The sequence below is a fragment of the Bacillus rossius genome, chromosome 10 (assembly GCF_032445375.1).
Source record: "Bacillus rossius redtenbacheri isolate Brsri chromosome 10, Brsri_v3, whole genome shotgun sequence".
In the NCBI taxonomy this organism is placed as follows: domain Eukaryota; kingdom Metazoa; phylum Arthropoda; class Insecta; order Phasmatodea; family Bacillidae; genus Bacillus; species Bacillus rossius.
Window position 1 is genome coordinate 42,862,062 of NC_086337.1, and position 26,124 is coordinate 42,888,185.

Below are 26,124 nucleotides of genomic sequence, written 5' to 3' on the forward strand. Positions count from 1 at the left end.
TTTACCTTAGTAAGATCGAGATTAGAGTATGGCTCTGTCATCTGGAACTCTATAACTACCACTGACTCAAATAGACTTCAAAATATACAAAATAAAATGTTTAGATACATTTTAACAAACATTTAATAGATGATAATTCAGAGAATTTTAACTATGACTTAACCCTTGAAATCCTGAACACGCATACACTACAGTTTAGAAGGAAAGTTACTGATACTGTTTTTGTAATCAATTGTTTTATAAATGTTTACCGCAGCACTGAAATATTAAACAAAATTGGTCTTCGAGTTCTTTCATTAAATCATAGAACAATGCGACCCTTTCGAACGTATCACATAAAAAATGAACTATCAAAACGGTGTACTGATAATTGCAATGATATTTTGAAAGATTTAGACTCTTTCCAAAGGGCAAAAATCTCAATGAAAGACATTTTGAATTCTTAATTTTCTTGCAGTTAAGATAACTTCTGATGTAAATAATGTTTTATTGTTATTTCATTGATAAGAATTAGTTTAAAATTGACAAATTTAGCTATTATAATCTTATATGTGTGTTTTGTCATGTGTTTATGTTTGTGTTGTCCCATTTTTATTGTTGTGTTTATCATTGTGTTTTGTGTATGTTATTGTTATTTCTTTATGTAATATTTGTTAAGTGCCCACCTGTTAAATGCTTTGACTGTTGGTAGGCACTCAAATAATAATAAATAAAAAAATACATATACATATATAAAACCTAACGTTTCAGTAGTAGGTTAAACTTGTTTAGTTAAAATAATGCTATATTAAATAATTGTACTACATATTTTGTAAAACATTATGTATAATAATAATATTTTTAATATTCTAAAATCATTAGTCCTATAGACTGGTAAATAGCAAATGCAATAGGTCAAAAGTTTTTGCCTAAATATTGAAGGGTTTATTCGTTATCTTAAATTTTCATATTAAGTAGGTATTTGTTGTGCACCCATTTAAAGCTATATACCTAAATTAAAAGTGTGATTTGAAAAGTTATCCCCGCATTAGAATTTTTTGCACAAAATGCTCTGTAACTTATTTATCGGGCAAAGTTTTGCACACCAGGACATTATTAGACTAAAAACCTCGTACCTAGCTTTCGGTTTGCATTCTTAAAATTATTTTAATTAAAGCCCCTTTAATACAATTACCAACAATATAATTGCTTTGCAAAGCTTTATTGCCAGAACCAAAATAAAATGACGAATAGGCATATAGGCATAATTATTATACAAGGCTTATTTATAAAGAAGCCAAATGCTTCTCGTCGCAATATCAATTACAAAAAAAACAAAATAAACTAGCAAACAATGTAGTTACAGACCTTCAGCACATAGTGACCACTATACTACGTACCCAAATTATTTAAAAAAAAAAAACAAAAAAAAACAGGAAATTGATACATACCTTATGCTGCCCCACTTCACAATAACTCGTGCTACAAAAAATATTCACAACACGTACACGTGACCGGCGTACACGAGACGCATGGTTACTCTTGGGCTTCAACAATGGAATAAAGAATATTCCTCTTCCACAGCGACAATTGCGGCAGCGTTTAGCGTAGCGCTCCAAACGGTACCACTCGGAACTACCACAGAGAGCTCGGTGTAATAAGAGCAGTAGATAACACAGTTTCGGTGCTACATGCAAGGACTGGGATCTCTGATTACACAGCCACACACACGGCTATCTTTCAGCGACGTCTTGCTCAAGCATGACCATGGGAATGATGTGTTCAAGGCGCTCCCTCACTTCGCTCTCTCTGTTTTGTCCATACCTCGTGCCAATGCTGATGCAGAGAGAATTTTTTCCCCAAGTTAATGACATGAAAACTGCAAAGCGCAATCGCATGATTACTTCCACGATCAATGGAACACTTCAAGCTTCAAGCAAGACAAACAGTGAAGATGTCTGGATGCTGTACAGGCTTCACTCCAACCAAAAGCATAGTTGGCCGCATGACAAAGACAACTTTGTATCCCAGGACCAGTACTTTGACTTCTGCGAATGTGCTAAATTCTGCTGATGACAGCAGTATAGAGGATGAAGCTCTTCCTTAGCTGTATTTGGCTATTAATATGTGTGTGTGTGTGTGTGTGTGTGTGTGTGTGTGTGTGTGTGTGTAAAGAAAAACAGATTGGATTATAAAGAAAATGGATATTAATTTATAATAATACATATTATAATAATTTATGTGCAATATTAAGTTTTAGCAAATTTTTACAGCTTTATTATTTTGCGTCGTAAAAGCTATGTTTTTCTACCTTAGTAAATAACTTTAAAAAAATTGGTTAAATGTAGCATAATTTTTCTCAGAATAGCATTTTTTTTTCTGAGTTGTAGCATAAATATGTTTCAAAAGGTTGGCAACATTGAGCTAAATATATACATACAAAGGTACCTAAATTGATGTTAAATAATTTAAGTACCTGTATGTATGCATAAATGTATATTTGTGTGTATGGACTATATGTACCTATTGTTCATACATAAGTAGGTATACAAGTAATATATAACAACATCCGAATATAAATATATTACACAAGCTCTAATTATAAAATGGGTGTTAGATCTTTTGCGAGACAAGTTTTAATTTTAATGACATAAAACAATTTCTATGAACATTGGCTTTATTATGGCCGAAGTAATATATTTAATTACTGTTAATTGTGAGAATGTATTGAATTTCTATTGAAAACATATTATTTTATTGGAAAAAGGGAAAAAAGGAAATGTACTTATATCTCGAATAAAATAATACATTTTTAACAGAAATCAAACGAATTAAAAATATTTTTTAACAGAATTCAATTATATTCAAACAATTAAAAATGTATTAAAATGTTTGTTAATAGAAGTCAAATATACTCAAACAGTTAAAAACGTATTATTTTATTGGAAAATGGAAAAAAAAAGGTAATATTGCTCTTATGAAATTTTACGTTTTTAACAGAAACTAAATACATTCAAACAGTTAGCAGAAATTAACAACTTACACAGTAAAAACGCGTATTATTTGATAGGAATAGGATACACTATATTTCTCTTGATAATAAATAAAAAGCAGAGCAAAACATTACTTGCTAGAACTTTTGTAAATGTTTATTTTTATTCGAACTCTCTCCTGATTATGTAATATAATTGTTTTAACGTATTTAATGTCTGTATTAAAAGGTTCATTATGCGAGAAACAAAAAAAAAATAATGACCTACTCAGCCGACTGGGAATCAAACAGCGGACCGCGTGACTAACATCCCACGACCTTAACCATTACGCCACGCGACAAACATATATGTACATCTTAAAAAATATCGACTAAAGAACATTCCTTTGGATTAAAAGTTTAATTGGCAATTTCGGTAAAATTACAAATTATTGCTATGTATTCAAACTCTAGAAAGTTTCCAAATAAATTAGGAAACGCTAAAATTTACCCGACGTTTAAAAAGGAACCGTTTTTTAAAAAATATATTTTTTTTATTAAAAACTTCCATTTAAGGCAATGTGGAAGTGCAAGTGCAACTAGAGCCATTAATTCGCAGGCCGCCGCGAGCCTCACTAAGCCGACAAGGTACGCCAAGGCAAAGGGATAGGATGTTGCCAGACCTATCTATATGACCATGGTAGAAACTGATCATTCAAACACTAACAGCTATTTGACTAAACTAAGCAATGCGATTCGTTTCTGAGAAACTGAAGGTATGTTCGTCCAGTCTGGCCCAGAGGAGGAGCTAAAATGATCATAAATAATTCCATCCCAACTATTTTTGCATGTTGGCAAATAATCCTTTGATAGCTTGTCAGCATTACCTCTAATGTTAAGTGGATAAATTTTGCAACAACAAACTGCTTTACTTTCTTCAGAACTGTAAAATGTCACACTGACAAACAAAATTTTTATTGTTTACATAATAAAATTTGAAACATTTTTGAACTGACAATCACCAATTAAGTTTAAATTAAATTTTATGAGAAACCAACCACTGAGCGATATTCAGGTACAGACGCCTTATGTTCAGGTAAATTGTGGTACGATCGTGTCTTAATTATGGTAGTATATGGGCATACATAAAAATTCAAAATCCTGACATGTTATTGGTCTACTCTAAATTACTATAAATTAAATTACTAACAGATATTATGAAACATTTTGTCTTGCTAAACACGATGTTCGGATAATACAATCAAACAAAAGGTGTCATAGCATAAAAAATTTCCGTTGTAAAATCCCCCATTTAAACACCAATGGAAATGCCTCAAAGTTTATCATAGTTTACTAATGGCGTCATCCATTTGCTACACTGGTGTACACTCGTCCAGTGCAGAGTATTGTAAATACCATAACTCGCTTACAGGAAGTTTTCATGTTCCATTTACAATTTCGCTCTGTAACTGTCTTTATTAACAAGGCATTTTAAAATTTTTGTGGAGGTAAATAAATAAATACAATTAGATAAAAGTTGTTCGTTGCTGCCAACTGTGTCGTACAAGGAAACAAGGACTAGGAACTATTCCAATAATGTTCTGTGGCCACTATTAATAATATGAAATACTCTTTGAGCCAGACCAGCGTGGTTACCTGCAAATGGTGCTAGTCTGCAGATATTGTTTTGGTAAGCACGCGCTACGTACCGTCAATACGTAGGTACGTCGGTTAACCTTCCGTTCGCGCTGTTTTCCTTCTTCGTACATCTCAACAGTAGATCGACCAACTCCAAAATTAATGAAAATATTGAAATATATTTAACAACTTACATCTGTGAGTTATTCAGTGACACACGATCATATATATTATGTCCGGTGTTAGTCCTTACTCGATTTGCTGGGCATTTATAGTGATCACCATAGGTGTATCATTTCTGCGCATACTCATCAGCTTCGTGATGTGTGAATGATAATAAGAGCAATGCTTCAAGTCAACGGCAGCAGCGTATTGTCAAGCCGGTGAGGGTTTATGCAACGCAGCCGTACTTGCTATCTACCGCGACCATAGGTTTATTTTGTTAACGAATGGAAAGCTAGTTTCCACACAATCAATTCTTTAAAGCGTGTTTGCTTTATGTAGGGAAACCTTGCACTTGGTGAGTGGTGGCCACGTCATTGCAGGTATTGACAATGTATTCCTGCGATTAAAGGAGCGAATGTCTGTCGCGACGACTACTGGGATCCTGGGCGACAAGCAAGCGTTGTTTACTAAGGAGTAAGTACGACATAGCAAACTGGTTGCTAGAATCATTCGCCTGTGGCTTCGCAATGTGTGAAATGAGAGAAGTCAACGACGTCCTCGCAACCGGCGTAAGACACTATGGAGATGTTTATTAGAAGTGTGTAAACTCGGAGGAAATGTCTTCGTTTGGAGCGTAGAGAAACATGCATTACACACCGCGTGTAAGGGTGTGTAAGTTGCAACGACACTAGCGCAACGTGGTGGTAACACACGCCACCAACTACACATTTGATTGTCTACGGTCCATCCGGGGATATAAAAAAAATTAAAAAAAATTATATTTTTACACACTTGGTTGGCAGTACAGCATGAATCCGAGGTCCTCGGATTACCAAAAGTCCTAGGATCCACGCTGAAAGATCATGCACAAGTCCTCGGATGATTCCCTATGTCCACCTACATACATCTAAATACACAAAGAAAATAGCTGAACATAATGACGTAAGATTAGAAAAGAAAAAAAGACAATCCGTCCACGTGCAGCGATTCACCCCCCCCCCCCCTCCTCACTCTTAACAACACCTAACAGCGGTTGCTCACTGCACGCTCTGTGTCGGAAGTGGGGGGGGGGGGGGGGGCCAGGCGCGCCAACCTGGCTCTTCTTCGCCTCGCCCTGCGTGAACAAGGCGAGGGTGAGTCGACGGCTGAGAGCGCAGCAAGTGCAAAACATGCCGTGGAAATACAAGTGCCTCTTGGAATTCAATGCGGTGACCCTATAATTTTTTTTCGGTGTAAAGTTTCCAGCAAGGTCCAGCGCATGACCCTTGGGAAGTGCCATAAGTATCCCGTGAATGGTTTGTAATAAAACGCAGCCTGAAAACCGCGTTTTTGGCTACGTTGAGGGGTTCTAAAATATTGTTTTTGAAATGAGGTTCATTTTAAAAAGTTCTTAACATCATTCCCTGAAGTACGTGTTGTTTTCATACGGAAACAGATTTGGAAACTTTTACGTAGTTTTCTGTAAAAGCTTGGATTTCAAACACACTGCATCGCTGTTCTAATGCTTGGTAGACGAACGCCTTTAGTAAAATAGAAATGTGAAATAAACGGCAAATTCAACAGATTTACAACTCGATTCCAGGTATATGGATCAAAGTCTAACATTTTTCTCAATTTTTTTAAGTCAGAATAACCTGATAACTAAGAGGTTATTAAAAGTACGTAGCATTTATTTCTAGCAGGAAATATGCATTACACAATTCCGCGAGGGCGTATATGTAACTTCCATACTATGTACACAGTAATTAAAAGTAAAAATTATCGAGCTGCGCGGCCACAGAACATAGCGGGCCGGTGAGACTCACGAGCCGTAAGGCAGACAGAAAGGCGCGACGGAGACGAGACGGCCCAGCCCTTACAGGGTTGCCATTCGTACAACCAGCACTCTTGGCTCTCCTCCACCTTTCTCGATTTCGGGCCGGTTGTACAAACTTGGTGTATAATGTTTGCTACCATGATGTTATCATATTCTCTTATTACGCACTAAGCTGTATTGTATCGCCAGAATGTATTCTCTTGCCAGTTAATTGTTTAACCGAAAACTTTAATGGTGTTGGCAAGTGTGTAGTTTATTTTAGTAATATTTACAAAACTCATGCTGGCCAAGATGAAAAACGAAGTAAATTAAAAATAAACACGTGATTTCATAGCAAATTCAGAAAACAATTGAAACTGATGTTAGTAATAGTTACTATCCTATAACATGTTCATTCTATTAATTATTTATTTATTCTTCTGAAGCGAATATAACTTGAACGCCACCCAAGTTATGATTCAAATTTACAAGCACCGTTCAAATAGAGACGATTGTTTCAAGTTTGGCAATGTACGAATTGAATTGAGGTCTGTAATGAAATAAATAAAAAATATTTAAAATAAATGAAAAATTATCTACCGTTATGTACATCCAAAAAGTCCGAATACTACAACTATCAGTCATAACTAAATATAATGTCTCCACAAAAATCTTTATTATAGTTAGATATTCACAGAAAATAAAATAAATAACTACTATTTACATGAGTTCTACAGTCAGAATCATACAAGTCTGTCTTCTAAGGAACGAGGTTCATAAAGTGTATCTCTAAACTCACAGATGGTAGACCCTCGCACGTACAAGTAGCACCGCGATAAGGCCTCTTCGCTGTCATCGAAATACCCATCACCGACTACTCGACACACAACATCCGCGGGTGTCCTTGACCGCGACTACCGTCTGGCACGAATCCCACATGCGAAAATCAGGGGTAATGCCCCGCCGGGAATCGAACCTTAATCGCCTTGGTCGGTGGCGAGAGGTCTGACCCCTCGACCGCCGCGGCACCATCATTTCCATATAACTGAAACACACGCGAGCATATGCCCGATGCGCTGGGGTGAGCCGGAAATAAACTCTGCCATATAGCCTAATAGCTCGTAAGAGTCACGGGTCTAGCTGCATAGCAGTACTACACAAAAATAATTAGTTTTGGAACAGTGTGTGTGCAGTAGTTTGACAAGCTGTGGTGACAAAAAAAGCCCCACGACATTATCTTTGCAGCGCGTCTTGCATTGTTCCTATTTTGGTTATTTCGACAAAGCTATTAGCTTGACACCGTATCACACTCTTCCGATGTACGCGTTGTAATACAATGACTGTTATGGTTACATAATTACATACATTTGTGTAAAAATACTTATTGTTAGGAAATTTTTACCCATACTTTATATATTTCATTTTTCCACCCTTTTTATGGTTAAATACCAGTACTTATTGTGTTATTTTACACTATATGTACTAATTTTTAAGTGTAACAGAATAATAGGTAGTTTTACGCTGATGTACGTGTTTTAACACAATGACTGTTGTAGTTGTAAAATTACATAAATTTGTGTAATATTACTTATTGTTAGGGTATTTTTACCCGTACTTTCGATTTTGTATTTTTACATCCACTATATGGTTAAATACCAGTACTTCTTGTGTTATTTTACACTACGAATGTACCACTTTTTAAGTGTAACAGAATTATGGGTAGTTTTAAACTGATGTACGTGTTTTAACAAATACTGTTGTGGTTGTAAAATTACATAAATTTGCGTAATATTACTTATTGTTAGGTTATTTTTACTAGTACTTTCGATTTTGTATTTTTACACCATTTTATGGCTAAATACCACAATTCTTGTGTTATTTTACACTACGAATGTACCACTTTTTAAGTGTAACAGAATAATGGGTAGTTTTACGCTGATGTACGTGTTTTAACACAATGACTGTTGTAGTTGTAAAATTACATAAATTTGTGTAATATTACTTATTGTTAGGGTATTTTTACCCGTACTTTCGATTTTGTATTTTTACATCCACTATATGGTTAAATACCAGTACTTCTTGTGTTATTTTACACTACGAATGTACAACTTTTTAAGTGTAACAGAATAATGGGTAGTTTTACACTGATGTACGTGTTTTAACACAATGACTGTTGTGGTTGTAAAATTACATAAATTTGTGTAATATTACTTATTGTTAGGGTATTTTTACCCGTACTAATATTTTGTATTTTTACACCCTTTTTATGGTTATTTAGTAGTACTTCTGGTGTTATTTTACACTACGAATATACCACTTTCTAAGTGTAACAGAATAATGGGTAGTTTTACACTGATGTACGTGTTTTAATACAGTGACTGTTGTAGTTGTAAAATTACATACATTCATGTAATAATACTTATTGTTATAGTTTTTTACCCGTACTTTCTATATTGTATTTTTACACACATTTTATGGCTATTTAGTAGTACTTCTTGTGTTATTTTACACAAAGAATGTACTACAATTTAGTGAAAAATATAATGGGTAGTTTTACACTGATGTACGTGTTATAATATAATGACAAATGTGACTGTAAAATCACATAAATTCGTGTAATAATACTAATTCCTGGTGGATTTTACATGTACATATAAATATGTATTTTCACACATTTTTCAAGTAAATTTTCCAGTATATTTGTGTTTTTTTATCTTGTTAATGTACTATAATATGTATAAATAGGTACATTTCTGTAAAATTACACGCACAATGTACATGTATTTACAAGTTACTCACAGGAAATGTAAAATTACCTGACTTTTGTACGTGTATTTTTACTGGTTTTTTTTACAGTGTACAGTTCAACAGGGATAAGAGTCGCACACGAACAATTCCGAAATTTCCCCGAAGTTTGCCGGTCGCTCGTGCAAGAATTTACTATGTTTTATGATCATAGAGTATTATGAATAACGAGCGCTAACCTAACCTCCCGTAAAATATTTAAATAAAACTGTTATTTATTACACTGAACGAACCTAACCTAATCTTTTACTTAGGTAAAATTCGGAACTGTTCGGGTCTTCTTCAGAAGACGGCATGCTGTGACGTAGGTGAAGTAATTTTTTTTTTACCTCGCCATCGCCATATTGTATAAAGCCTAAAACAATGCGAAAAATATTTTGATCACGTCTGATGATGGTTAGTATGTATTAATTATCATCTACATCGTTAAAAAGTCACTTCTATAAAACACAGTCATTTAAAACTGTTTCCACAATGCAAACACTACGCTTCAGCAAATGTTTTGGGCGTCTAACCAATATTGTGCAACAATTAGCTTAAATAAAATTACCCAGTTACCATGTAATCATGCAGATGTAGCCAAATAAATAATTATGGTTTGACTTCAAAGTACAGATTCAGCCTGGAGTATAATTTTTTTATATCCGTACAGATTTTTAAAATATTTTTTTATATAAAGTTTAACTTTACACATTTTAGTGCTAGAGGCCAGGCGGAATATAACCATTATGGTAGTCTTCCAGTATGGGAGTCTTCCGCGCGCCCCCGAGACTACAGAGCTCTTATTTTCGCTGGCCTCCACGTTCACCTGACACTATTTCCTTTGGGGCTTTATAAACGATCGTGTTTACGTTCCGCCGCCAGAGTTGAGAAACAGGAATACAAGAGGCTATTTGCCCCCCCGTTACTCCGGGACGTGTTAGCCAGAGTGTGGGAATAATATTGGACTTTAGGTTGAATGTGCGCATTGTAACGTTCAATTTGTTATATGATTAGTTGTAAACAGTCAAAAGTAAACTGATATAGTACACGAGTGGAACTGGGACGTCCTGTATGGCGACGTTGAAAACTCTTGCATGGCCCCCAGGACGCCGCAGAGTCCAAGAGTCGCCCCGCCGTGTTATGTGCGGGAGCGCGTGTGTTGTGCCGCTGACCCTGAGTGGGTTGAGGGGGGGGGGGGGGGTGGATGATGATGATGATGATGATGATGATGATGATGATGATGATGATCGCTTGCAGCCAGCGACGCGATGAGCTCCCTCCGCACCGTCGCCTCGTCCACCGGGCCCAGCCCTTACGCCAGCTCGTCGCCGGGGTTGGCGGGCAAGGATCCGCCCGACCTCAACATCAAGCTGTCGTCGTTCGTGGTGCCGGCGCCTCCTCCCCAGCAGCAGCAGCAGGTGCAGCAGCAGCAGCAGCAGCAGGTGAAGCATCAGATGTCTCCGAACCTTCGCTAGATCCGAACCTTGCTTGATCGTCTTTAAAACCGTGCATTCTTGGGGCCTTTTCATCAATATCTGCTGTGTGGGCGGGAGGGTTGTTTCTGGCGCATATATTTGTTTCATTTTCATATTCCGTAATGCGTGTAATTTTTTTCTTAGGTTCATTTTTAGCATCAAGAGTTTGGAAGCATTTTGTAATTAAGGCCCGTTTCGTCTACATTGTAAACTTGTTCAGGCACAAGATTCTGTTCTTTAGCCAACTGCTAAAATTTTATGTACAAATTCTTCAGCAGCATAATTATCATATGTCGTATGCCATGACATAACTTCCTTTTATGAAGCCATCCTTCACTAGTGCAAAACTTTTCTAGAATACCTCCCAACTTTTCATATAATTGTATGGCTTTTTCCTTTATGATGATGCATTCCCTTGCGCATTTCCTGACAAAACCAATTAAATAAACTGTTATTCGATTACATACACTTTACCTTATAAACTAGGGAACAAAATGGGGGTAATTAAAATGGTCGTTTGTATAGCCGCCTTTTCACCTCCTAATCCTCTAATTTAAAAAAATGTCACCTTAGTGTTGTTTCTTTGGTTCGTGCATTCTCCTGTAACGATCAGAACTCCTTGTATATGACAATATTCTTCTGCTTGTACTGGTTCCAGCAGTAACTATTTAAACTTATTACATTGGTTTGATGAATATTAAAATTTTGTGCGCCGGCTTAGCTACATACGTAACGAGCATAAGACCACTTACTTTTAGACCACTGAGTGAGTAATAAAGGTCCTTATTGATATAGTCTGGAACACCAAATTTATAACAATTTACATCTTTTATAAAATAATCATCACAATATTCCAAATGAACACACACTTTTATTTTCTTCTGTTTATTCTCCTCTCCATTACATGTGTACGAAAATGCTGTGTGCCTGGTTGCGATGATAAATTTGATGTTAGACACCGCTTCCCAGTTTACGAAGAAACGGTATACAATGAATGGATACAGAGAATAAACGTCGAGAAGCTGAAAACTCTCCACCCTCTTAATGCTGTAGATGTGATTGCAAACTTCAATAGTAATGCTAGCTTGTGACATAGGTGGTTTTAGCATAAATAGCTACTTAGGTCATTCTTCCACCAAATGTTTATACGATTAGTACTGTGCACGGCCACAACAGCGCTGCAAATAGCGTTCTAGCTGTTATTCAGAGAGTGGCCTTTCTATCCCTCCCTCTCTTTTCTATGATTACATGTAATAACAACCGTTTTCTTTTTACCAAAGATAGATATATCAGGTGCCATAGAGCAAAATTTGTTTTCTACATATCACAGTACTAATTTCATACCATAGCTAAACATAATTAAAATTTTGATGCTCATCGACCAAAAACAATTAACGGTAAAATACTCTGTATGAGTGTAACAGTACATGCTTCTCTTAGGAGCTCGGTGTTCTAAGCTCCTTGTTTCCTCGCGTGCTCCGCCAGCAGCAGCAGCAGCAGCAGCAGCAGCAGCAACAACAACAGGTTCTCGCCGAGAAGGCGCGCCGGCACTCGGACTCGGAGCACTTCGTGTCGCCGCGCGCGCCCAGCGCAGCCGCCGCCGCCGCCGCCGACCACCACGAGGCAGTCGCCCTCGCCGAGCTGCTGCTCAAGAGGAGCACCGCCGCCGTCAAGCGCTCCAGCTCCGACCCAGGTGCGCGCGAGTCGCTGGGTGCGCTCCGCGTGGCGGGATCCTCACTTCGACCGACGCGGCGAGTTGAAAACCTCTGCACGACTCGTGGTCTCAAGTGCTTCCCGGGTCCATTTTTTTTTTTTGACGTGACAACGTCCGATAAATCGATGAACGCCGACTGCACGCACGGAAGAAAAAAAAAAGTGCCCCGTGACGCACATTGTCCCACTACGGATGTGTCCTGTTTACGCATGCGTGGGCATTCTCTCTTCCACTCGATTGGAACAACCGTCGATTTGACTTTTCAATCATATTTTCTTCGTCGTTTGAATTATTAACATTGTGTAATTTAACGATCGTCCACCGATTTTCAGCACAATCGGTACAGTTATTAATTTCCCGCCTACCACTATAAGAAATAAACATGGCGGACTGCATACGTTTTTAAAACTTCCACAACACAAAACAAAATTTTTATAAATATATATATGGTTATGTAACATCTGAAACAATTGTATACAATTTGGCCTCGTGGCCGTGCGGTTAGCATCGCTGACAACCAATCCAAAGGTTGACGGTTCGAATACCGGCCGCTGCAATACTTTCATTTTTGTTCTTGTAAAAATAAATACGGCGCGCGCGACACTACAAATGTAATAAATATAATTGAATTAATGAATGCAAATAAAAATAAATTTAACAAATTAATTTGTAGATATCATTTCACTCCTTCTTTGTATCCATACAAAATAGTGATAATTCAATAAAAATGATTCAATTTTATTCATAAAAGTATGCAGAGGTAGATTTTATCATACAAAAGATAGAAAAATTTAAAAAAAAAAATTCTTTCTCAAAGAATATAATAATTTTAATGCCTAAATGGTTTAGTTGCAAATACCTATTATGGCTCAGTCTCAGGTCTAATATGATATTTCATTTTCTTCTGGGTCAATCATTTCATCAATGTTTTTGTTATGACGTCACGTTAAACTATCGTCCGTAAACCGACTTTACAGACAACCAATTTTTTTTTTGTGACGTGTTACTACCCACAATTATGAAGAACTTCATTCGATCAAACGTAATCCAGACGCTCTGTGTTACGTCTTAAATACTTTCTCTGTCATTTTACAATAAAAATGTTGTTCCGCCCCCAACTTCAAAGACGTATGACGGTCTCGGTGAACCACTTTACACCATAAGTCGTGCAGAGGTTTCAAAAGTATTTATCCCTTGATGAAACTGTTTGTCGGTCGAATTCAGACTCACTCTCGCTCTGACCTTTGAATATATATATATACTGTGTAGAAGTCGCGAGTGGATAGGATTTACTCTACGTTTTTCAGGAGCGTATGATGAGCAGCTTGGGAACTTCACCGCTGCTGGGCGCTGCCGTAACGCCCTGTATCGTCTTAGGTTGTTATTTACACGTTAGAGCGCAGCACTGTCGCCCGCTGTCATTCCCCGCACCCCCCACCTATCATTCTCTGCAGCTCAAGGTCGTTCAACGGGAGGGGGAAGGGGTGTTTGAAGAGTTCGACACTTCGCCGCCTGAGTATTGGAGTGTTCTATGTCCACTTTTTAGGTTTTTTATGCTATGGACGTAAATTAATATTAGTATTCATTTGTACTATATCCACACACGTCTACGCACACAAAAATGCTTGTTCTTAATTTAAGACCAATATTATTTTGTTCTATGTCATGATATTCATAGTTGTTTGAACTTTCAAATGCTTATATCTCAGTTCCGATTTCAATGGACATAGAACACTCCAATTCTCAGGCGACGACTTGTCCGCTAGGGACCACCACAAGTCGATGCCCTAGAGATGGTGGCGATTGCGGCGGTGAATTAACCAACTACATCAAAACCGTATTAGAAATTTTAACCTGGGCTGGCGACTTCTGTACAGTATATATATTCAAAGCTCTGACTGAAGGTGGTCCAAGATGGCGGACGGGGGGTCTTGTCCCGTCGCGCAGGCCACCACAGCTCCAACAGCAGCTCGGCCAGCCCCAGCCCGCAGCCGGCGCAGCAGCAGCTGCAGCTGAGCTTCACGGGCGGCGAGACGTACTCGCTGAGCTACCAGGGCGAGGACGCCGGCTACTTCTCGCCCAGCCTGCAGGACGACATGTTCCAGCAGTCGGTGCAAGACACCATGCTGCTGCACGGCGTGGACCCGGCGCAGCTGGCCGAGTCCATACAGGTACCCCTCTTACCCCTCCCTCCGCTGGGGGCCGAGTCCATACAGAAAAAACCAATATGGCGTGTGAGAGCGAGTCTGTCGCGTCTGTTCGCCATCCATCCACTCATCCATTTGTCTGTCCGTCCGTCCGTCCGTCTGTCTGTCCGTCCGTCTGTCTTTCCGCCCGCCGTCCTTCCGTCTGTCTTTCCGCCCGCCGTCCTTCCGTCTGTCCGTCCGCCCGTCTGTCCGTCCGCCCGTCCGACCGTCCGTCCGTACGTCTGTCTGCCCGTCCGTCTGTCCGTCTGTCCGCCGGTCCGCCGGTCCGCCCGCCCGTCCGCCCGTCTGTCTGTCCGTCCGTCCGTCTGTCCGTCCGTCCGTCCGTCTGTCTGCCTGTCCGCCCGTCCGCCCACTAGCAGAGATATGTACAGCACCCTTCACATTCATCATGATACTTTTTTTTTCAGTACTGCCAACTGACTAGATAGTTTAAATTTTGGAGAACGGTTCTCTGCTAAAAGTAGATATGTTCAATGATTGTGTACACTAAGTACTTATAAATCATTTTAACTCAAAAATATTTCGCACACTGATATATATATATATATATATATATATATATATATATATATATATATATATTGATGGTCTTGGTTTGTTATTGCACGTAATTAATCACACTTTTGTGTCTTGGTCATTTTTGGATTCAAATATCCAACTCCAAGATAAGGGTGGGCTCAGAACCACTCGGATGTTGAACTGCAACACAAGTATCGCGCCAGCGACCACGGTCCCAGAGATCGAGGACAGTGCGGTGACAGCCTGGTCCGTGTCCCAGTTGCAGGCAGCCTCCCTCCTCCAGGACCAGGCGGCGGCCGAGCACCTGCAGGACATCGCCTCGCTGGAGGACTACCAGAGCGCCGCCGTCAGCAGCCCCGGGGTCGCGCAGTTCCAGTCGCAGAACGGCCACGGCATCTCGCAGGACTTCCAGGCGGTGCTCAACTCCCCGCTGCCCGTCGGCCTCGCGGACTTCTCCCCCTACGGCCAGCACTCGCCCCTCCCCAAGGACCTGTCCTACCAGCCCTCCCCGTCGCCGCTCCAGCAGAAGGACTTCGCGAGCTACGCCGGCTCGCCGCACACCATGCTGGGCGCCAACTCGCCCTTGCCCTCGCCGCTCGCGCACCACGACTCCCCCGGCTTCACGTACCCCACTCCGCCCGCCAGCCAGGAGGGACAGTCGCCGTCCTTCAGCCACGGCGGGCTGGTCACCGGCGGCCTGCCGCTGTCCTCTCCGCAGCAGGGCGCCGCCGACGGCTTCGTGCAGTCCGTCATCTCGCACGGCGGCCACGTGCCGCCCGTGTCTTCGCCCCTCTCCGCGGCCTTCTACACCTCCACCATGTCCAGCTCGGCGGCCGTCGAGGAGGCCCTGTCCGAGGTGCTCCCCGTGGAGTCCCTGGGCGGCCAGGGCTGCATGCGCTCGCACGGGCTCGGGCTGTACCAGTCGCTGGTGAACCCTTCCCCGCCGCCGCCGCAGTCGCCGCTGTCGGCCACCCCCGTTCCGTCCCCGCTGTCGCTGTCCAGCGTGCCCGCGTCGTCCTCGTCCGTGTCGTCGCCCCTGCCGTCCGCCGCCTTCGCGCCCGCCCAGGGCCAGGTGTCCTTCCCGCTGTCCCCGCACCACGCTCTCCAGTCGCACATGATGCCCAACTCGGAGGACCCCTTGCTCTCCAGCAGCCCCAAAGACTTCGCCAGCAGGAAGAGGTTCGACTTCGGCGGCATGCACTCGTACAAGCTGGTCGGCGGCAACGGCATGGTCGACCTGGGCATGTCGGGCGCGGGGCTGGCGGGCATAATGGTCGACAGCAACGGGGAGTTGAAGTTCTTCCAGGCGGCGGCGCCGTGCCAGGGCAAGGGCCTCGTCATGTCCGGCGCGAACGGCATCTCGGGCGGCGGCGCCGGCGGCCTGGCGGTCTTCCAGAAGAAGGAAGACCCCGGCAGGTCTCGCCTGCTGGGCAAGCTGTCGTCGCAGCACAGTCCCCACTACCACCACCACCACCACCACCATCACAACGCCAGCGGCTTCAGCAGCAGGAGTCAGAGGCCCAGGCTGCAAGTAGCGATAGACAACATCAAGGAGGAAGTCGACGATGATGTCTTTCTCAGCCCCACTAGGTAGGATTTTTTCCTATAAAAAAGAAAACTTTTTTTTATTTATTTAATCTGACCCTCTTACTTTCAAATAATAATGGATTTGTCTACCAGGTATTTTTTTGTGAAAAGTGCAAAAAAAGTAAAAAATTCTTTATAGCACCTTAATAACTGATCCCCGGGGTACCACCGTGGTCGAGTGGTCATATCACTCTTCTCCCCACCAAAGCAACCTGACTCTGATTCCCTGCGGAAATCAAAACTATGACATTTCACAAGTGGGAAGCGCGGAGGAGGTTTTTGCCGTGAGCCTCTGTAAATCCTCGAGGTTCTCCCATTTTACACGCATTCGTTCATTCCATCGATGTGTTATTCTCGTCTCATTGCCTCTCATCATCGATAGGTGTTAGACCATAATTCAGTTTTCCAATGCTGATGTCCTTTTCTTTGGACCAGTTGGGTAAAGTAATATTTTGTTTTTGTGTGTGTATGTTATCAGAATCCCTGCGAGCCCCATCAGGGTGACGCGCAAGAGGTTGCGGCCGGAGCCGCTGTACCTGCCCCCTCACCCCCACCCCTCGTACCAGTCGAGGCTGAGGAGCGTGCGGTCCAGGGACTCCGGCATGGGCGGCCCGCGCCTGCCCTACACGCCCGCCCCCATGCTCAGCCCGTCCCGCCAGGGGCAGGGCCTGTACTGGCAGGCCGCCGCCTCGCCCGTCCCCGCCGCGTGGCCCAGCTCCACCACCACCACCTCGCAGAGTAAGTGCTTCCCTCAAGTCGTCGTCAGAGACTGACAAGGTCGTCGTCAGAGACTGACATGGTCGTCATCAGAGACTGACAAGGTCGTCATCAGAGACTGACATGGTCGTCGTCAGAGACTGACATGGTCGTCGTCAGAGACTGACAAGGTCGTCATCAGAGACTGACATGGTCGTCATCAAAGACTGACAAGCTCATCATCAAAGACTGACATGGTCATCATCAGAGACTGACATGGTCGTCGTCAGAGACTGACAAGGTCGTCATCAGAGACTGACAAGGTTGTCATCAGAGACTGACATGGTCGTCGTCATAGACTGACATGGTCGTCGTCAAAGACTGACATGGTCGTCATCAAAGACTTACATGGTTGTCATCAGAGACTGACATGGTCGTCGTCAGAGACTGACATGGTCATCATCAGAGACTGACAAGGTCATCATGGGAGACTGACATGGTCGTCATCAGAGACTGACATGGTCGTCGTCAGACACTGACATGGTCGTCGTCAGAGACTGACATGGTCGTCATCAGAGACTGACATGGTCGTCGTCAGAGACTGACATGGTCGTCGTCAGAGACTGACATGGTCGTCGTCAGAGACTGAGATGGTCGTCGTCAGAGACTGACATGGTCGTCGTCAGAGACTGACATGGTCGTCATCAGAGACTGACATGGTTGGGGCATGAGCCCGGAGGCTGGCTGGTGTGTACTCCCAGCCTTCACCGCAGGGATGACCACGCTCATTGTGTCCACGGGTAACGAAAGTCACGAAAATAGGTCACAAAAGTCCTGAAATAAAAAGTAACAGTATTGGAAGCCTCAAAACTTTAATTTCCAGCACCCTTTTACTAACTTGCTATTTGTTTTTGACACCTCGCTTCAATTTATAGTCGCATAATAAAATAGAGGCTTTACATAAGTCACGTTGAATTTATCAATGGGTTTTTATCTTTATAACATAAATATCTGCATGTTCCTGCAAAAATAGATTTGTTTTTTAAAATGTTATTTTTTTTCTTATTATTATTATATATATCTATAATAAACCTATAATATATTTTTAAAAATTTGTAGAAATTTTTAATGGGTGTTTTGGAAAAAGTCCGGAATTTGGTTCACCAGTTATTTGTAGACACTGTAATATCATGAATTGGCCTCTAAACCGGTCCAGAATTGAACCCAGGAACTTTGGAGATTGTGTGCACGGAACACAACACGCCATACGTATGGTTTGTTGTGTACTTTGTTGATGTAGAATTCCACATAAAAGGGAGCCAATGTACATATCTTGTTGTACACTGTAGCAGCTCTAACAATAAACAAAAGTATTTATGGACCTATGTTCATTGATTTTTCTGCCTCCTACGTGTATTTTAGATGTAGGTAGTAGATATAATTCGGACTGCGGCAAACTATGATAAGCTAAATTTCGGAAAACATGGACGCAATAAGAAAATTGTCTTCGTTTCCAGTTGGCGAAGTGGCGTCATTTTTTCGGGGTGATGTTTCTTCCAGCTTTTCTTTGGTGTGGATTCTTTCACTTCACTCACTTATTTATTTGCCCAATCAGTAAATGGCGTGTTTGAGGTTAATTTTCTTTAGAGTTTCGGCAACATTTAGATCATTTTCTAGGTTCTCACGCAAATGTTTCACCAGTCTTTGCTGGCATTTGGCAGTTAAGATCATCTTGGATGATATGGAACCGCAACTAATCGAGACACTCTGCTGTACATTCAGACGGCAGCGCGGAGTCTCCGAGCCCCGACGAGAGCCAGCCGTGCGGCGACCCGGCGCCGGAGAGCGACGGCACCCCTCACATAAACGTGGGCGCCGAGTACCAGAGCGCGGTACCTAAGTGGAACCCGGACCGGGAGAAGGCGAACCGGGAGCCGTCGTACGAGCACCTCCTGTGGGACCCGGGCATCAGCAAGGTCTGCACAGATGCCGAGGGTGAGTTTCGCACGCCACCGGACCAATCGTGTGGACACGAAAGAACATGAAAGTTTTTTTAAAAAAAATTATAACATTTTACCTTTGATGATGAAAATGCATTTGAAATGTGGATCTAAACCCACATATCTTGGATTTTTAAAAAAATTTTAAAACGGCTAGCTGTAGAGATTTTTAATAATATTTTATGGTTTTATAGTGTTTTATATTCAGTTTATTTCACTGTACAAGGAAATTAAGTAGAATTACATAAATAATATATTGCTTATTCTCTGTATTGCTGTTTCCATTGTACACATTTGCGTAAAAGTTTGAGATGTTTAATTAATATTTTTGGATTGAATACAAACTGAAAATTTTTTACTCCTGATATTAAAAAAAACTGCAATGATTTGGTTAATACAAATTGCCAAGGTTATGGTCTTTATAAGTTTTATATGATTTCACCAAATATATAGTGCAGAATGTAATTCCAGTGGTGGGTTATTACATTTTTTTTGAGTGGTGAAATTCAGACCTGGCATGATTGTTAACACAGAGTAATAAAGCAAATACCTAATAGTACTAAATATGTGCAGAAAAAACAAATGTACCCCAAGAAATACGCTAGAGGTCATACATGCATCATTGTGGTGAAATGTTTTACACAAGTATGGTTTTTGCATGTTCATTAAAGACCTTCTTATAGCTATCCTACAAGTATGTTTTGTTAATATTGTTTTCCAACCTCAGGTGTAAATATTGACAACCAACTTTCTTGTGAATTGTCATGGTTACAATGTTGTTAACGTTTAGGAAATGGGCTAGTACACTTTTTTTTTATGAATTTTTATTCTTAGTACTTTTTGTTCTTTGTATTTTTATGAATGAAACCATTGATTGTTCACGCATATCGTGGTCAGCTGATGAAAACTGAAAATTTCAATTGTTATCAGTATTTACAACCGAGGTTGTGTGTATATTATTGTTAGAGACCTGTGAATTTCGCGGATTCATTTCGTGTTATGCTAAAATTCAAATAATTATACCTTAGTGCTGCTTCTGTCATTGGTTCTCTGTTAATCTGGAGGACTGAGGGCCAATTTGAGACCCTCACTCATAGAAATGTTGAATATCACAGGCCACCCAGTCGAGACGACTCACAAGTCAACAGCCAAATGAACAGTTGGCATTTGCCCGAGTGTGTAGAGGATATTGGAGTCCATCCTGGAGGTCATTGAATCCGCGAAATTCGCGGGTCTCTAATTATTGTGTTAGCAAGTTCATCGAAGTGTCGGATCCTCACAGACTTGTCTTTCGCTGTGCAGTGGACATGTACCTGGAGTTTGCGTGCTGCGCGGCGGTTCCTGGTGGCGGCCGCAACAAGGAGTACGCACTGCACCTTCTGCACATGTGTCACGGGAACATCCACGTAAGCCACCAGTGTGTTGGCACCGTGCACTCAGTTGCAGGAAAAAGGGGGATCCTGTTAGGAAGAAGGGGCTAGTTCTGTGGGAAACAGCAGACGGTCCCTGAAAATTCAATTTGGGAGGGGGGGGGGGGGAAAGGATTATTCAAAATCACGGGCCCCTCAGGCCGTTGTGTTGTTTCAAAGGTGTGGTCTCACTGTGGAGAGGCCGAGTCTCGTTGCGATAGCGACGGCCAGGCAAACTGTGTTTTTTTGGGGCCGAGCATGAAGTTGGCCCATGCCATGAGGGGCGGGGGGGGGGAAGGATGATTCGAAATCACGGGCCCTCTCAGGCCGTTGTGTTTCAAAGGTGTGGTCTCACTGTGAAGAGGCCAAGACTCACTGCTATAGCGACGGCAGGCAACTGTGTTTGTGGGGCCGAGCATGAAGTTGGCCCATGCGAGGAGGAGGGGGGGGGGGGGGGGTAGGATGATTCGAAATCACGGGCCCTCTGGCCGTTGTGTTTCAAAGGTGTGGTCTCACTGTGAAGAGACCAGGACTCATTGCAATAGCGACGGCAGGCAACTGTGTTTGTGGGGCCGAGCATGAAGTTGGCCCATGCGAGGAGGAAGGGGGGGGGGGGGGGAAGGATGATTCGAAATCACGGGCCCTCTCAGGCCGTTGTGTTTCAAAGGTGTGGTCTCACTGTGAAGAGGCCAAGACTCACTGCTATAGCGACGGCGGGCAACTGTGTTTGTGGGGCCAAGCATGAAGTTGGCAATAAACATTTGTCGGGGGGAAAGGGTGGTGGTGGGGGATAATGAAATGAGTTACCGAAGATACATCATAGCTCGGCGTCAGGTCGTCGATGGGCATATTGGCTTATAGCCCTTGCAGCCTGTGCCATGTTGGGAAAGGAATTGGCTATGGTGTATTGCAAGGTTTTCACTACAGCATTTCCCTGGAGTGATTTAGAGATGTGGTTGCTAACTGGCGGCCCGTGGGCTACATCCGTTTCGCACAGCCCGCCTCAATAGTCTTTCAAAAAAGAAGTATTATCAGGTAAACTGTAGCTCATTAGCCTTCGTTGTTTCAAATGTGCCTGAGATTCGAAGGCAATGCCCTTGGCACTTGACTGAACAGGGGCGCAGAGAGCACAGACGTCTCAGGGCATGACAGGTTCGCGGTGCCTCGTTCCTTACCGAGGCGTCAGGATGTTCTGGCGTGCGCCCCAGACTGGAAGGCGAGCTCGGAGTCCACTAGCTGCTGCATGAGGGCGCTGCGACGACTCCACAGTCTTCCACGAGCATGGTTGTCATGCCTGGTCATGCATGGGCTCAGGGGTCTCAGGGGTGTCCCATGACACAGTGGCAAGCCACTGGGTAGCGAGATGTATGGGATGCATGTATGTAGAGTGAGCCGTCAGGCAGAAATCGTTCAGAAACCACAGAATTCTCACAAGAATACTCAAAAAAACATGGGCGAAAATCCCAGGGCCCTGGTTCCCCCTGGAACCAAAAAAAAGCCCCTCTCTGAGGGGGCCTGCTTGCGCTTACGAAATCGTAACTGTGAAAAAAAAAAAAAGGAGTAATCCCGAGGGTCCCCATCTGAGAATCCCACAGATTAACACCCCTGCTCAAAATTATTATTTACATTCATGTGGTCTATAAATGGTTTTATGGTAATTCTATTTCAATTTTTAGGTTTTTTTAAATTTTTTTTTTTAAGACTTATCATTTATCATTTTTACGACATGCCACATATTGTATTTATTGATCACTGCACTGGGTCTGGCCCTCAGATAAGTTTCGAAAACGACACCTGGGCCCTGGAAAAGAGCGAATTCTGGCCGTCGCCGGTCCGGGGAACGGAAGGTCGGGGAGAAAACGGTGTGTTGCCCGGCAGGAGGCGATGCTGAAGCTGATGCAGCCCACGCCCTCCCTGCCCGCGACCCACCCCCTGCTGGCGTACGACTACTGCGAGAGCGACCGGTGGAGCACGGACGAGATGGAGGTGTTCCACCAGGGGCTGCTCAAGTACGACAAGGACTTCACCAGCGTGGCCCACGAGGTGAGGGCGGGCTGCGGCCCCGGGCCCCAGGGAGGAGTCTGGGCACGGCGGCGCGGAAGGGAAAACGAGGATGATGGAGAAGTAGCAGGGCCGGCGCGTCGGTACAGGCGAACCAGGCAACCGCCCAGGGCGCCAAGTAGCCGGGGGGGCGGCGCAGCACGACACGTAACAGCTGATACGACATGTTTTAACGATCATCGAAACTAGACGAAAATGGATTTTTGCAGTAGCGGATCCAGAGGGGGGGGGGGGGGGGGGCTAAGGGGCTCAAGCCCCCTCCAAAAGCATCTGGGTCCACTATTGTTTTAGTGTTTGCCTTGATAAAGCCTAGCCTCAGCTGGGTCAAGCCCCTTCCCAAACCAAAATCCTGGATCCGCCACTGGATTTTTGTAACAGTTTGGAATGTTTATATTGATGTAAGTAATCATTAGAAGTCCACGGTGACCTGTTTATGATTTCTAATAAGTTAAAAAAGTAAAGGAAAAAAAACACAAGTCTGCTTACATTTGATTGTTGACAAAATCTTAGGCTTACGTGATGTATTTTGAGGCAAGGAAAATTGTTTTTGGGGTGTTCGGCCTGTGGTGGGGGGGGGGGGGGGGGGGGGGGGGAGGGAGGGGGGGGGGAATGGGGGAGCCATTAAGGTTTTTCGCCTAGGGTGCCAATTTACCTTGCCCCGGTCCTGGGAAGTAGTAACAGCAAGCTGAGAATTGTTAATGGAGGATATAATAAAAAGAGAGTAAACAAAATTCAGGGTAAAGTTTTTTTTGCTAAAATAAGTTGTATCTTTTCTAGGATTGTTTTAAAAAAAAAATCATTGAGTATAATTTATTTAGCATGAATTTTGTACTAAAGTGTATTAACTAAATGGATTGGAAAAAAATTAATATGACATAGTAATAGATATTACATATTTTTGTCATTTGAGTATAGTTTTGTTCCCCATCTCTTATTAGTAAAACTTTTTACATTAATGACATTGGCAAGTTTTTCAAACGCAAAAACTTTCCAATGTATTTTTTTATTTTTCTGAGTAATTCTGTTTTAGGCATCTCGTTACAAATGCTTTTATATTATAAGGGCATTATGTGTGTATAGAAATGAGACATTTTTGGCGAAGTAAGTATTAAGAACTATTTTATATATTTGTTGATAATACACTATTTTTTTCAGAGAAACTTCTTTGGGCACAATGTGAGTAAAATTTCAAGGCCGAAATTGAATGCAACGTTTTCGTGAAACTTTTCTGACGCGTAAAGGACAGAGGATAGTTACGGCGAAAGAGATTTAAATAGAGCACTATGCTATATATGTTGCTGGGCTCATTTTCGTTCTCCTCTTTGTGCGATGATTTGTCCCCCACCCAATAAAAAATAGAACCAAGAGAAATAGATGAACGTAAGAATAAGACAGAGAATGTGTTCATGCATTTGTTTAAGGTATCCTATACAGTCAGCTTTGATGGCCTTGAATTTTAAATTTACTACCAACACGCTCACATTCCTCTTTCTTCAACCAACAGCATGCTGTTGATACATTTCCCGCATAGATAGGGTTACCTGTTATGAATTTATTATTTCTTTCAAAGATTTTGAGTGTTCCAAATAGCAGAGTATTTGAAGATATGGTAACATGCACATTTTTCTTTATGGTTTGAGTATTTCAACATTGAGTAATATGTATCTAGAAAATTGTGTTCTTTCTTTCTTTCTCTCTCTCTCTCTCTCTCTCTCTCTCGTTCTGCTGTTTTACCCCTTATAATATACTTATGAGTCTAGGTTTGAATTGCAAAATAAGTTTCATGTGTACTGAGTTACGCACACTCTTTTTTTGTGAATAAAGACAGAGTGTAAAAATAAAAAAACAGTAACACCAAAATCTACATTTTCTGCAGATTGGTTCGAAGACCACGAAGCAATGTATTCAGTTCTACTACTTGTGGAAGAAAGTGTGTCCTGAGGAGTACAAAAGGCTACGTCTGATCAGGAGGAGGCAGAATGCAGACTTCGGTTCCCGGATGGATCTCGACTTTGAAGACATCAAGCTAGAGGATTCCCGAAGTAGCATTCCTGTGAGTTGTTGTGTCATAGTTCAACTTTAAAACTTGACAAAAAATTCTTTGTAGGTTTGGGACAATACAATAGTTTTGATACTGATATGTTTGTGTGTGTCCTATTCTTTGTCATTATTTTATATTTACATTTAACCAGGTTAAAATTTCAGACTTTTTGAGTGGCCGAACTTTTTTCATAATTAGCTGGAAATGAATTTTTTAACATTTTTTGTGCGGTATGGATAAGAAGAAGTGTAGGCGGTTTGGATCATCAACCAATAACATTGATTCAATGTACCTATTATCAGTGGATATCACGGTGTTAAAGTATCAAATATTCCATCTCATAATGATGAAAAATAACATCCTTTCTTCTTGAGAAAGATATTTGGCAATAAAATTTTCAATTGAATTTTTTTCTTGTTGAGAGAGAATATTTGAGGTAGACATTTTACATTTAGTTGGTCTTACGTTTGGGTAGATTTGGTACGGTCTTAAAACTTTGGAATCCTCATATATTGAACATTATAAACTTTGATTCTGATTCTTAATAAATTTCTACAAAATTTATTTAAGTTCCAGTGAATCTGAGCCAATAAGTTATGTAAGAAATTGAATTATATTATTTGAGATGTTTTAATTTGCATTTTCTTAGCTGTGTGGGAATGCTGGGATTGTTTTTCAGGCCAGTGACGTTGAACTGGTGACGACGAGCTCTGAAAGCCGCTTGTATGTCTGTGAATATCCTGACTGTTCAGCTGTAAGTATCAGTTTTTTTAAATGAATATATATTTTGCTGAAATAACTCATTTCAGAGTTGTTTAGTAAGCCATCATACAATTTTATCAGTTTTTTTTTTCTATAAATTTTTTTGTCATGCCTCGACACTGTTGGTAATAAAATCTTCCATGTCTGTTTTACATATAATTTTTTTTCAAACTATTTAAAGAAAAATTCTTTAAGTAACTTTCAGTGAAGCAATCATTTAGGTATGTAAGAAAACTAAAATGTGTCAGTATCAAATGTTTAGATTCGCCGGTTTTTGGCTAATTCTGAAAATCCTTAGCATCATGAATAAATTATTTT

General features: G+C 41.6%; 1 protein-coding gene across 1 annotated transcript in view; it reads left to right on the forward strand.

Annotated features, from left to right (window-relative positions):
- Positions 1-26,124, forward strand: part of LOC134536026 (pneumococcal serine-rich repeat protein) — a 608,959-nt gene that overhangs the window by 568,875 nt on the left and 13,960 nt on the right. Inside the window, exons 11-20 of the mRNA XM_063375537.1 lie at positions 10,593-10,777; positions 12,296-12,503; positions 14,472-14,695; positions 15,510-16,840; positions 17,316-17,575; positions 19,316-19,528; positions 20,836-20,939; positions 22,821-22,985; positions 24,880-25,056; positions 25,724-25,798. Of these exons, the coding sequence (XP_063231607.1) occupies positions 10,593-10,777; positions 12,296-12,503; positions 14,472-14,695; positions 15,510-16,840; positions 17,316-17,575; positions 19,316-19,528; positions 20,836-20,939; positions 22,821-22,985; positions 24,880-25,056; positions 25,724-25,798 (2,942 nt within the window). The remainder of the gene's footprint in view (positions 1-10,592; positions 10,778-12,295; positions 12,504-14,471; positions 14,696-15,509; positions 16,841-17,315; positions 17,576-19,315; positions 19,529-20,835; positions 20,940-22,820; positions 22,986-24,879; positions 25,057-25,723; positions 25,799-26,124) is intronic.